Source organism: Episyrphus balteatus, chromosome 2 (genome assembly GCF_945859705.1).
Source record: "Episyrphus balteatus chromosome 2, idEpiBalt1.1, whole genome shotgun sequence".
Classification (NCBI taxonomy): domain Eukaryota; kingdom Metazoa; phylum Arthropoda; class Insecta; order Diptera; family Syrphidae; genus Episyrphus; species Episyrphus balteatus.
The window spans coordinates 95115362-95130163 of NC_079135.1; the positions used below are offsets into that span (position 1 = coordinate 95115362).

The window sequence follows — 14802 nt, forward strand, 5'->3', positions numbered from 1 at the left end:
GAAAACATATACTTTAAATTGATGCCGAAGTTGGGCAAATGACGAAAAAAATGGAATTTTTGAACTTTGACAGCTTATAAATTCTAAGTGGTTTAACCGAGTTACATGTTTTATACATTGTTGTAAAGGTATATTTATCTTCTATCAGAAACTGTAAAAAAATCGAAAATGGGTAAAAAATTGTCGAAGCTAGAATTTTTTCAATGGGTGAAGGTCCAAAAAACGGTTTTTTGCCCGTAACTTCAGATTTTGGGGGTGTTAGGGGATTTTCAAATACCGTTTCGTAATCAGTGCGATTAGCTCTACAAAACCTGATAGGTCTCCGCCCGCGTATATTTTGAAACCTCATTTTTGTAACACCGTGTAATTGAGTAGGTAACTCAAAAAATCATCAATACATGAAAATGTAATTTATCATTACAAACACAATTAGGAAGAAATTTTGTTTTTGCAATTTTTTGAAAAAAAAACTTTGGTAATGTGAGTAACTGAAATAATTTTGAAAAAAAACTGGCATCCGCGAAGAACGAATTTAGGCTGATTGGCATATAAAGACTTCGATTTTAACAATTGCATTCTCAGAATGGGATTTGGCTGTCTCCAAACGAAGAGGAAGGACCAACAATAAGCTATTGAATCTTAAGAAAAGGATAAAACATTACACCTTCACAAGGATATCAGCGCAGTAGTTGCCATATAGAACAATCCATTGAATTTTGCGATCAAAATAATCGCACACTAAAACTTCCTTCTGTAGAACACCCGTTATACAGTACTAACTAGTTTGTTAGGTTTACAAGCAATAACATTTTGTTTTGTTAAGTTTCTTTTTTTTTTTAACAAATTTAAGTACATATTCAATGATAAATTGACTTTATAACAGCTCAAAAATTGTATTTATTTCTTTTAAAGATAGCTATTAAAGTGTATTAGTAATTGATTACAATGGTCAACAAAATTTAACTTTTTTTTGCCACAAGAACCAAAATATACTTTTCTAGTAGTTTTTGGGGTGCTGAACTCAAATCTGCAATCGGAAAAATTCTATTAGCCTCCGTTCTTGAAATATAACTGTTATAAAAAAAACCCTTTTTTTACATTTTATAACGGTAATATTCCAAGAACGAAGGCTAATAGAATTTTTCTGATTGTGAATTCAGGTTCAGCAACCCAAAAACCTTCGGAAAAGTATATTTTGATTCTTGTGGCAAAAAAAGTTTAATTTGGTTGGCCAGTGTTGTTTCTGATTCAAAGACCACTACTTAAATTTTAAATATCTCGGGCAATAAAAGAGGTATCGGAAAGATTTAAACATTTTTTGAAAGAATAAAACTTGCTTTTATAGGCACCGTTACAAATTTATTCATAATGAATTACTCCACATAAAAAGATAACCTCAAAAACAGCCAAAATTACGTTTTTTTGACATTTTCTAACGGTAATATTTCAAAAACGAAGGACAATCCAATTTTTCTGACTTCAGATTCGGATTCAGCACCCCAAAAAATACTAGAAAAGTATATTTTGGTTCTTGTGGCAAAAACCTTGTTGACCAGTGTTACACTATGTTGCCTGCATTATGCATGTATCTCAATTAGCCTTGGCTTCATTATCTACATACTTTAAAAAATTTATTAGTGAGCATACTTACATTCTACAAAAAAAGAATCTAAAATTGGATTTGGATAGTAAAAGAACAAATAGAATATCTTAATTTTACCAAAACCAAAAATTTGTAGCTCGCATATTTTTTGAATTTTCCGCTAAAATAAGTCTGAAGTTAGCGGACAAAATTGGAAATGATTAAAAACAATTATTAGTTTAGTTGACATCCAAATTTGTAGCTTTTTAAATGCTTTTCAGTTCCACAAACTTGGTTTTTGTAGCATCAAAAGTTTATTTGATATTCAAAATTCCGCTTAAATAAGATTCAAGTTAGCGGACGAAAATAGGAAAATTATTATTTTTTGATGCTCAAAATTGTAGCTAATTAAAGCTAATTTGTTGCAAAAAAATTTTTTATTTCAACTTAAAGTTTCATTTTTAAAAAATCACTTTTTTAAGTTTTTTTCTTTTTGCCATTAATTGTTTTGAAAACAACAATTGTTGATGGAAACCTGAAATTTGTAGTTCAAATTGTTTTTAAAATATTCGAAATTGTGTTTAAAAACGTTAACTCAAAAGTAAGCTTTCAAAATCCAAAAAAATGCGAAATTCAAAAAAAATTTTTTGCTTAAATTTGAAGTAATATTGACTGAGACGAAACCCAAAAACTTTGATTTTGTAGCTATATTAGTTTTCTTATTATTCAATATTCCGCTAAAATAAGACTCAATTTCATATGTAACGGTCAAAATTTTCTTAAAAGTTGAATTTAAAATTTTTTTTTTATTTCTTGAAATTGTGGCTTTGCAAAAAAAAACAAAACAAAATTTGTTGTGCAAACATTAATTTTTTAGCTCACTCAATCATTTTACAGTAGCGAGCAAAAAAGAAATGCAAACAAAAGAGGTTTAAAGAGTTTCGTACAAGAACTAAATTACAAAATTTGGCATATTAAAACTGTTTTATTTTCATTAAACAGAGTCAATTTATGGAATATCTTACTCCAAAACCATTATTTGGTCAAAAGTCTATCTAAATATGCGTTTTTAGACGAGCAAAAAAATGCAAATGTTTTTATTTTTTGCATTTTTTTTTGCTCGCTACTACATATCTCAATTGGAAGTATCTATAAATCACAGGTTGTTTGAAGTTTTTTACTTAAAATATCTTCAGAATTACTAGAAGTACACAAAAAAATTATTTTTAAAAATAATGTTTCTCCAGTTGAAATAAACTCAATGTTCGTTGTTTTAATTATACTTACGTTCATCTTTTTTCTGACCAAACATGCTTCTAAAAAAATGCAAACCTTTTTTTTTCTTGTATTATTTTGGCTCTGCAGATATTTTCCAGTTTTAACATTTTAATGAATTGTTAAATAAAATGCTTTAAAATAACCTGTAATTCATCGATTTTTTTGTAAGAAATTAAAAAAAGGTTGAAAGATCCATTGAGTTTTGGGGCAGTCTGATATAATATAATAATAAATTAACAAAATTAAGAAAATATAAAAAAGTACGTATTCGCCACAGTGAACATTTTTTGTGAACATGTACTTTTTAATTTCATATAGCAAATCATATTTGGTTTTTGTAATTAATCAACTGGTACATTTTGTATTAATAAGCTGTTCCTTTAAGTGTCGAAAAGTCATATTTGAATATTGGAAGACCAATATCGTCCAGCACCATATCATTTTTTTCGACACAAATTGACTCCTCAGTTTGTAACATTTTAGTATCGACACTTCTAAATTAATACTTAATTTAATTTTAAACTTTTATAAACCTTAATGGAAAATAAATCCTTCTTCCTTTAATAGCAACTCTATGCTAGTTGCGTAGACTTAAAACAAAGCAATAAAAAAATATTTTTTTTTTGTTTTTTTCTTTACAGGAAGTCGAGAAAATATGTGGCTGTGTATCATGTTCAAAGGAAACTCGCGACACATTGTCCGAAATGATGAACTTTTCACTATTCAAAGATTGGATTTTTATCATTTTCACATTCTCGAATTTTTGCACAAGCATTGGTTTCAACATGCCTTATGTATATATAGCTGCTCAAGCCGAAACTCTTGGTTTGGATAAACAACAATCAAGTTATCTTTTGGCAACAATTGGAATTGCCAATACAGTTGGAAGAATTATATTGGGTTATATTTCAGACAAACCATGGGTTAATCGTTTATTAATCTACAATCTTTGCCTTACTACTTGTGGAATAGGTTAGATTTTTTTGAAAAAATTTAAGAAAGTGAACTTTGATTTTAAACTTTGTTAATTTTTCAGCCACTGCCTTATGCATCTTCTGCACTGATTTCTACTCACTAGCTGTATATGCATCGGTTTTCGGTTTCACAATTGGTGCCTATGTCGGTTTGACATCTGTTATTCTAGTCGATCTTCTTGGTTTGGATAAGCTTACCAACGCTTTTGGATTATTGTTACTCTTCCAAGGACTTGCTTCATTGGTAGGACCACCAATTGGAGGTAAGTTTTTTATAACTTCAGCAGATCTTCTGTATTATATCAAACATTTGTAATTTTTTTAGGTTTCTTCTATGATATCACTGGATCATATGGACCAGCTTTTGTTTTAGCTGGAGTTATGATCTGCATTAGTGGACTAATACTTTTTGCCATTCCACCACTTCAAAGACATTATGCTCGCAAAGCTAAAAAACAACAAGCCGTCAATGGTACTACAGCCTTGTAGGGAATTGTTATTTGTTACAATTTTCTTAAATTAAATTGTTTTATTATATTTTTTTGTAAAAGTTTGTTATAGGTTTTATTTTTTTTTTTTTTTTTTGTTTTTCACTTAAATTATAGTTTTCAAGGTTAAAGTGAACTAAGTTGTAAATTGTTTTTTAAAACTTGTTAATGAAATTAGCCAAAAAAGTATTGAACCTAAAAAAAAAAAAAGTTTGTTTGTTAATATTTTTTGATTTATAATTTTATTTTTTGTTTAATATTTAAGCTAAGAACAAAATTAATTTAAATTAAAAAAAAAAAAAAAAAACAAAACTAACAAAAAGACAAAACGAACTGATAGATAATTGTGAAATTATTAAAAAAATGTTAGAGATTTTATTATATTTTGCTTTGTTTAAACCAAATATATGTTATTTGAGATTTATATTATACGTATATCTACAGGACCTGACATATCAAAGATTGATCAAGATTTATATTTTTGGGATAAGACATACCTTATTATAAAAAAAAAACTGAGATATTTGCTGAATAGAAATAATAAGTATGTTATGTACCTTGTTAGAATGTTTAGAACTCATTTTAATTATGTGTAGGTATATCAATACATTTTATTTTTGTAAATACTTAGAGGGAGATATTTTTTGTTTGTGTCGTATTTTTAATATTTCTAGTGTCTTGTCCATGCATTATAGAATTGAATTTGATTAAAAAAAGACTCCTGTTCTATACAAATTTTTAAACAAGCTGAAAAACTTTACATCATTATTGTAATTTTGAAGAATACTTATATCCTAATTATGTGAACTCTATTTTGTTAGTTCTATAGTTTGTTTAAAAATTTGACAGGCATATAACTTTATATGTAGAGTTATATAATTTTGTAGGTAAGTGAAATAGTATGTTTGTATAAGAATAAATCTATAATTTTTTGTTCAATATTTGCAATAGGTTTAAATGAAACTGGATATTTAATGGATTAATGTAAAATTATATTCTAAGTCAAATAGTTATAGCTTAAGCTGTTTTTTAAATTTATTTTTTTTATATAAATGCTTAAAGTATAGAAAATATAAAAATACATATATATTTTGAATTCTGAACTTTTAATTTTGGTAATGTTTTAAAGGTATCTCAATAATATATGTGTTTCGATCAATCTGGCAACCTTATTGGAATAGACCAGATCAATCTTAAATACACTATGCCTGAAGCCTTTTACTAAATAATTGATTTATATCCTACTTAAAAGTCATCAGGTCATTATTTGTTTGGCTAAATAAATAAATCTTACCAACAAAAATATTTGTTTAAAAAAATGTTACACATACGCCATAGTGACCGTTTAAATTTATCATTTGAAAAGTTATGAACAAATTATTACAACTTCAAAAAAAAAGGCAACGGTGGAAAGTATGCACTGGATTTAGTACTTGACTGCTAATCTAGAGGTTTGGAGTAAAGCCAGACTTAAGGCGGTATTTCTTTATTCATCCCCCATTTTCAAATGGAAACCACCCGTGGAAATATATGAGATAATAATCATTCTGTTCTAAATTAACTATACCAAAAAAAAAATTGAATTTAAAAGACTTTAGGTCTTACAGGCATATGTTTAAAATTATTATTATTATGTATTATAAATAAATTGCTCTTTAATCCAAAAAAAAAAAAAAAAGTGGCTGTATTCTGCACCAGGGGAAAAAATGCAAGGGTCACAAAAAACATTGATATTTTTAGTGATTTTTGAAAGGCTGATAAAAGTTCGTAATGAAAATTCTAAAATAGAATTAAAAAAATAGATTTAAAAACTTGCAGCTTGTTTTTGAATGTATAAAACAGTCAACATTGGTCATTTAGTGGTAGTGATAATATAATTTAAAGATCATTTGTTGTACATAAACTTCATTGTAACGTTAGTTTTAAACAAAGCATCAATTCTAATTTTTAAAACTTCCTCTTAATTTTAGCATTATAGGTTGCAGAGATATTGATGTGTCAAGACAACAGTATATATCATTTTCTATTTTTCAAGTCCAATAAATGTCTTATAAAATTATGCGCATATACAAATTTAGTTTTTTTTTTGACGGAATTAATTAATAAAATTGACATGAGAAAAAGATAATTTAATTAAAATGTTACAAAATATTAAAAAAATTTAATTTTTTTAAATATAGTTTTTATAAAAAAGGACTATGTGGCACCCCTTAATGCTAAGCCGAAGCTTAGTCCAATTTTAACAGACTTCCAAAAAAGAGGAGGTATTCAATTCGTCTGTATTTTTTTTTTTTTAATTTTTTTTATGTTTGTTACTTGATAACTTTGGACTGAGTGAACCAATTTTGATAATTCTTTTTGTATTGGAAAGCTGGTGCTTGTAATTCAATTTCGTTCAGTTCTGGCCATAGAATCTATTAGAAAAACCATAAAATCCATGGAAGTCGGTTTTGTTTTTTTTTTTTTCATAAAATTGATTATTCGTAATCAAATTCAAATATGTATTTGAATTTTTTGAATTATAACCACAACTGATAAAAATAAGACAATATAAAAATCATTAGTCTTGAACTGTATGTTTTTTTGTATTTTAAAAGACCAAATAAATTCTTGTTGCTAATAATACACTGTTGCAAATTTTGAACTTAAATAGAAGAGAGAAAAAATAACTAGGCAACGTTTTTTTTTTAATACATAACAGAATCACAAAAAAAAAGTTCTGAACTGGAAATGCGACTATGTAAAATATATGTTTTTCAGGTCTTTGAAACTGAATCCGAAGCATATTGAATTCAATTAAAATTAGTCAACAATATCTCTATATATCTCTCTCTTCCTTCCTCTCTGTATTCTGCATCAGTTTATTAGACTTCGATAGATGAATTTTCCAACGACATAGATCACATAAGCTCGTATAACGTTATATACAAACATTTTCCTAAATAGAAAAAAAAAATATTGTTATTTTAAAACAAAACATTTATAAATATTCAAAAACATCTTACACTTTTAAAATATTTCGGCATCGTGGTAAAGTCGATTCATCCTCGTTTAGCAAAAATTTTCTACATCCTTTCATTTGAACTTCAAGGAGGTCCTTTATGCACTTGTCGTCACGACAACAACCGTCTAGGTAATTTATATCAAATTCTGTTCTATTTAAGAAAAAAAAATTAATTTTATTTTTGTTTAAATACAAAAATTAGAACCGCATTAACATACCCTTTAGTTGATGCCAATAGCTCTTTAAAATCTGTTATACCATCACTGGCAAATTGATTGGAAAGGAAGAAACGCAACGTATCTGTAGCAAAATAGACTTTCCTTTGAATTGCCATCATAAATGGCTTTTGACCAAATAATTTTAGAAAGACGTCGATTATAAATGCAGGAAATAATTGTAGAAAAAATAACTGAAAATATAATGATTTTATATAGAAATATCTGCAACTGGGAAATTTTTATCGGAATATCCTTACATAAACCCAATAAACTACTGAGCTGGTTGTCATTGTTACATGTGGTATCCAAATGGACTTTTCCAAAGGATTCTCTCGAGCTATAGCTGAAAGAAATTTTCCAAATTCTGCGAAAGAATGTCGAAGAATACCCCAAGATGAAAACATTCCAACTGGAGTTTTCTCTAGAAGGCTTACAAGAAAAAAAAAAATATTTTATAGCGAAAAAAAGGATTTGCGAGTATTTTCAGTATTGCTACCTTTTGCGTTCAAGTTTAGCTGATTTTGCTGTAAAAATTAGCATAAGTTTTGTTGATCCATCCAATGGTGTTATATTCAAAATTATTTTTGGATTACAAAGTAGAACTTGAATTAAACCTTTAAAGATCATGTAATCATGTAATAATTTACATTTATTTTATTTTTAATTAATTAACCTGTGCCCCAAATAGACAATAATCCCATTACGCCAGTCATTGATTCAGTAAAGCCAGGTTCTGGTTCTTGAAAAGCTGTTGTAACTAATTACAAAAATTAAACAAAATGGAATTCAATTTTTTTCAAATTTTTAAAATACTCACCAATAGATGGACGAAATATTGCTACAGGTAATTTGTGTCGGTAATCGTTAACAAGTTGCTCCGCAAGGTGTTTAGTGAAAACATATGTGTTGGGAAAGCCTTGTATCACTCTAGGCAATATAACGGTTCATTAAATAATTAAACTTTATTAAATAATACTAACTTGGATTCAATTGCATCAAGAACAGGTTCCATTTGGTCATGTTCAGAATTTAAAAGATTCATAGCCGTCTTCCAATTAAAAATAGCAGGGTAGACCTGAAAAAAAAAATTAAATAAAAGCTCAAGTAGGTATATTGTAGATTATTATATTACTATTATAGAGACGCTTTTTTGTAATATCTTTTATGAAATTTAAAAAAAGTAAGTACCTTTTGATTTAAAAAAAAAAACTATGTAGTAAAAATAAAATATTAAAAACTATTTTGTTTAGTATTGAAAGCCCTAATTCCGAATGTTGGCACAATTTTATTTGAAAATATATTAGGAAGGAAAAAATCCAAGAAATAGCTTAAAAAAGGTCTAAAAGTGCCTTTTTACGACTTTGTTACTTCTTGGTGTTTTAAATTTTTTTCATTGAATGTGAACAGTTATACCTACCTAAATCGGAAAGTGAACACACCGAAAAAAAAAACCAATATCAATTTAACATTTTTTAAATAGGTATCTATCAAATTAACATTTTTTAAATATCAGCCAAAAATGCTCTACAAAATGTGTTTTATGATATTTAAAATGTTAAAACAATATTTTTATTATCAGGATGATATTTAAATGTCACATTTCGTAAATTTTTTTTGATATTTTATTATCATTTTTTCATATCAATTTCTCATTCCAAATTATTAAAAAATATTAAATAATAAATTCTTAATGTGTGCTAATTTAAAGGCGCTTTGTGTTTTTTCGAAGTAAAATATATGATTTACTGAGAAAATTTGATCGGCAATAAGATTTTACTTCACATAGTTTGGGAGAAAATAACAAAACAATTATATCCCCTAATAGAAAAAATAATATCACCATTTAAGAAAATTCTTAAAATAATAAAAATAATAAAAATGAAAAAGAAAGAAATAGGTTTCATTATAATAAACTAAAACGTAAAATCTAGTCAACATTGATATTTTAATTTTCAATGAGAAATTTTCACTATCCACTTTAACTTAAAAAATGTCAAAATGATATGATAAAATATCAAAATTGATATTTTAATTGTTGGACGACTTTTGTCACTCAAAAATGTTAATTTGATAGCTGTTATTATCAAATTTTTTTTCGGTGCATATTTTTGACATCAATTTAGCTGAATTTCTACCTCATATACAGTTTTGAAAAAGAAAATTCTATAAACGTTATTCAGTCCACCATTTTGGAACGACCTACTACTTTGTATAAATAAAATTTGCAACACTAAAACTGTTTCTATAAAGTCTTGAACCAAGTTGAACAATTTCTACTTGATGGTCATTCCTTTTTTTACTCTATGGCGAAGCATTCGGTTACCCAGAATGTTTCTATGATTATAACTGCAGTTATAATTTTGCTCGATGTTGAGGCTGCTTGAAACCATTTGGCGGGAATGCGTTGAAATCCTACCGTTTTTTGTTCTTTTAAAAAAATTTTACTTTTCAACCTCAATTTTAAAGAATTAAGGATGCAAAAAATTATGTATTTAGCAAATAGTATAAGTAAAGGACCGAAATTACGATTTTTAAATAAGAATTTAACTTTTCCTGGACAATTACTCCGCAGATTTTGTCAAACATAATCCACAGGAAATAAAAGAATGAGACCACTGTAGCCTTCCTCCTTGCACCTGATACAGATTTATGTCCATACAAATTAAAACTATACTTATTGCGACATTTTCAATGCACCAGTGAGAGTGTTACAACAATGGGATGCAAACCACATAAAACTGTTAATAACACATGACATATCTTACCTTATCTTCAATGTATGCCACATCTGGATTACTAAAAAAAGTTGAACAATACAGGAATATTTTAAGATGTTTTAAGGACTCAGCTAACTTCAATGCTTCTTGTGTGGATTTCAAATTAGCTTCGATTGCTGTCCGAAGTGAAAGATTAAATCGTGTTGAAGCAGCTAAATGCATAAAAATTGATACATTTGCCATCATCAATTTATCCTCTTCAGATATTCCAAGACAATCCTTAGTTATATCACCAGATATTGCAATCAACTTTTTATCAAATTCATCTGGCTTGAGTTCTCTAAGAACCTTAAAGATCTAAAAATAAAAAGTACAGGTTAAATAGAGAATAAAATCTATAAATAAAAAAAAAAAATTGTTACACTCATGAAACTTGGCAAAAGTTTGCTTTTGGGACAGTAAAATCTGTAATTGGTTTTTATGACAAAATTAACGTTAAAATTAAGTTTTTAGACGTTTTACACGAATCGTTGGCTTTTTGGGACCAATTACAGATTTTACTGTCTCTTCGAAAAAAAAAACACTTTTTCACCTAAATTTTTTTTATGAAAACTCTTTATTATTATCCTCTATCATCATTTTTGTTTTCACTCAAAAAATCACCCTTTTAACCATGATATTTTAATAGACACTCTAGATTCTTGTTTCTTATCTCAAAAGTAACATAATATTGCTGAATTTCAATAGGGTACCACTAATATTACTCTAGTATTACACACTTTTTCAGTTATACACAAATTTTCTCTTCACCTAAAAATACACCCTTTCATATAAAAAAATTTATAGATTTCCTTAATTCGTAATTCCAATGGGACAGAGAACATATTTAATGAATTTTGTAAGGGTACCTTTTATATTATTGATTTTATCGGACTCATCGCGGATTTTCCCTATTTCAAAAAAATACACCCTTTAACCTAAAATATTTGTATGAACTTTTTGGGTTCTTGGTTTCTGTTATAAATGAAACATTTTTACCAATTTTCATTGGTGTACCTAACAATTTTGTCCCAGTTTTTGTGGTACTAATTCCGAATTTCATCATTTCTTAAAAAAAAAAAACACCCTTTCACTCAAGATATTTTTGTACACTTTATAAATTCTTAATTCTTATACAAACCAAAACTTTTACACCAAGTTTTAAAAATTAATACAATTTAAGTCAGCTGTTATGATACCTTTCTCACACATAACTCAGCCCATTAAAAAAACACCCTTTCACCAAAAATATTTTTAAGAACTTTTTGAATCCTTTGTCCCTGCTTTATGTAAAACCTTCATCATGAATTTCACCAGTGTAGCATGTTTTTCACAAGGGTTTTGGTTATATTTTACCTGTTGAGGTCAAAAAACAAGCACCCTTGTTTTTAATCAGCAATAACTTTTCTTAGAGCAATCGTATTGACTTTATTTTTACGTCATTAGATTTAGCATCAAAAAATACCTTGAAAACATGTGTCATATGATGATATTCGACAAACAATTTTTTTCAGTATATTTTTTGACCTTCCACCCCTCCCTATTGTTCACGAAAAAAAAACCCTTCCACCCAACATTTTTTTAATAGACTTTTTTATCCTTGGTTCTTATCCCAAAGTAAACTTTTTGCCAAGTTTCATGAGTGTAACAATTTTTTTTTAATGTCTATTTTACCTGTACTAAAAGGTGATATAAACAAAACAAATAAATTCACAAACTAATTTATTAATTAATTATGTTAAATTAAAAGTTGTTTCAATTGAAGAATTGATTTTGTTCAATATTCATTTAATATTTCTAAGAACAGGTACATTTTTATTTTGAAATTAGTCTTTCGGTAGTTTTTGAGTTTATTTGATTGTCAAAAATATTTTCATTAAAGAATAACTCACTTTTGAATTTTTAATTTCACTTAAACGTTCTTCCGGTGAAGAATTCTTCTTAGACCTTATCAGGACATATATTTTTTTAACATCACATGATCGAAGTAGTTTTTCAATTGCAGCCTTTCCAAGAACACCTTTAATAATAAATTCCTAGCATCATAAATTTGATCTTTATTTTTATTATTAAATTAATTCTATTTATCTTCTTTACCAGTTCCACCAGTGATAAATATTTCAGAGTTCTTATAAAATTCCTTTATCATTTTAAATTTTGTTTTGTATAGCTATATTTAAGATTTTAAACAAAATGTTTTGGTTAACCAAACTACACCGTTCACAACTTGAAAACTACTAAACCAATAAGAATTAAATTCAATTTTTCTTGGCTCGTCTTTCGTTGTTTACAAAAGTATGAACACTGACCTTTACTTTGAACAGTACAGTGTTACTATTCGAAACACTTACAATTTACAAATCAACACATTAAGCAATAAGGTCGTTTACATAATTGCACGGTTGTTTTGTGGACACCCTGTCATGAAAAAACCTGACATTTTTTTATTTGCATTAATGAAAGCTTTGCATTCGTCAAACTTGCGCAACCATGAAATATGAAAGCACCCTATAATAGGTTTGTTTAATGAAGAAAACCTGTAACAGGACAGATCAGAAGAGCACACATACGTGAAAACTGTCAGCAGGGCTGGTTTTAAGGGGGGGGGCAGCCTTTTACAAAAGTCTATATAAATAACGAAGTCTGTCCAATCGATTTTATTTTTACTTTCACAAAGGCGTCCCATTTTTTTTTTTTTTCTATTTTACTTTTTCAAAAGCGCTCTTGTTTTGTCCTAAACTTTTTGAAGAATGAAGGCGGCCCCAATTTTGGGTTGATTTGTTTGGCTACCGGAAGGACAATGGTGTCCAAAATCTTCATTCATCTTTGAAGAACAAGGCGATCCAATTTCTTTTGAAAGTGAAGTATGTTATAATCATCGCCCTATTTTTGGTGTAAGCGCACTACGCTAAAATGTAAGAGCGAGTTAGATCGCCGCAAGGTTAAAAGTAAAAGATTAATCAATTTGAATATTCTTATGATTCTTATATTGAGTAAAGAAAGAGAACTGTACCGAAAAGAATATCAATCAGCTTTCAGCTGTACAGTGTACCAGTCATATTTATATGTATGTCAAAACAAAATTAATATGTATTCACGAAATTGGTGATTTGTAAAATATTGTACTTTAAAGAGTTAAATAGAAGAAAATTTAAATAGTTGCAAATAGGTGCAACCAACGTAAGCACCCAAAAACTTTCGGTATTAATTATGGGTTGTGGTCGAAATTGTGTATGTGCCTAAATTCGGATTCAAAAATTCTGTATTCCAAAATTTTGTATTTTAAAATGCTGTACATTCAAAATTCTGTATTTTAAAATTATGTAAATTCAAAATTCTGTATTCTAAAATTCTGTAAATACAAAATTCTGGATTTTAAAATTCTGTATTCCTAAATTCTGTAAATGATAAAAGAAAAATTGTTTTGATAATGAAAAAAAATGCGCATTTTTAGAGTTCAGATTTTTGGTATTTTCTTTGAAGAAAATGTTGAAGTAAAGTACAGAATTCCAAAAAGCAGAATAATGGATTTCCAGAATTTTGAAATACAGAATTTTGGATTTACAGAATTTTGAAATACAGAATAATAAAAAAGCAGAATAATGGAATACAGAATTATGTTCATACAGAATTGTTTATTGAAATACAGAATTTTGGTCATACAGAATTTAGGAATACAGAATAACGACCCCTTCATATTTATTATTCTTATTGTCTACAATTTTCATTTATTTCAAACGGGTTGGGGTCAAAATTCTGTATGTGTCAAAATTTGGATTCCAAAATTCTGTAAATTCAAAATTAATTTTTTTTTAATTCTGTAAATTTCAAATTCTTTATACATCATTTTAGCTGTAAATACAAAAAGTGCGCACTTTTTTTTCATTATCAAAACAATTTTTCTTTTATCATTTACAGAATTTTGGAGTACAGATTTTTGGTATTTTCTTTGCAGAAAATGCTTTGAAGTAAAATATCTTCCCAATTTATTTGAATATGGCTTACAGCTATAAGATTAAATTTGAGTGACATACCTTGAATACCAAAATACGAGTTTCTTCAAATTTTTTTTTGTTATTCTTTATTTGTTTTTCTCTTTTTTTTTTTTGTAAGGGGTTTTAGGGACATTTGCTGAAACAAAAATTGAATATTTATGTAGAACATAAACTCTAATTCCCTAATTTTTCCTCTGCGTAAACTGTCACATAAGGTTTTATGAAGAACATAAATCCTCAAGTAAACGGCTCCTATACACTTAAATTTGTTAATTTATTGAATACAAATCGTTCAACAGGCAAAATGAAAATGTATAGTTTTGGAATATACAGAATTCCAAAAGGCAATGGATTTGCAGAATTTTGGATTTACAGAATTTTGAAATACAGAATAATAGAAAAGCAGAATAATGGAATACAGAGTTATGTTCATACAGATTTTTTTTATTCAGATACAGAATTTTGGTTTACAGAATTTTAGAATACAGAATAACGACCCGCTCCCAT

The 14802-nt window shown here is 27.5% G+C and overlaps 2 protein-coding genes across 4 annotated transcripts in view; one reads left to right on the forward strand and one right to left on the reverse strand.

Annotated features, from left to right (window-relative positions):
* LOC129908988 (monocarboxylate transporter 5) overlaps positions 1–4409 on the forward strand; it is a 128314-nt gene extending 123905 nt beyond the window's left edge. For all 3 annotated transcript variants that reach the window (XM_055985864.1, XM_055985863.1, XM_055985862.1), the window contains 3 exons: positions 3502–3832; positions 3897–4097; positions 4160–4409. In XM_055985864.1, coding sequence (XP_055841839.1) covers positions 3502–3832; positions 3897–4097; positions 4160–4323 — 696 coding nt within the window. In that variant the 3' untranslated portion in view covers positions 4324–4409. The remainder of the gene's footprint in view (positions 1–3501; positions 3833–3896; positions 4098–4159) is intronic.
* A 2579-nt stretch (positions 4410–6988) lies between these two features.
* Positions 6989–14802, reverse strand: LOC129909586 (fatty acyl-CoA reductase 1-like). Its single transcript, XM_055986660.1, has 11 exons — positions 14782–14802; positions 12193–12336; positions 10310–10618; positions 8525–8619; positions 8362–8471; positions 8218–8301; positions 8041–8158; positions 7802–7973; positions 7545–7735; positions 7328–7477; positions 6989–7260 (listed from the first exon to the last, which is right to left on the reverse strand). The coding sequence occupies exons 1-11, from the start codon at positions 14800–14802 to the stop codon at positions 7179–7181; spliced, it is 1476 nt and encodes a 491-aa protein (XP_055842635.1). The 3' UTR covers positions 6989–7178.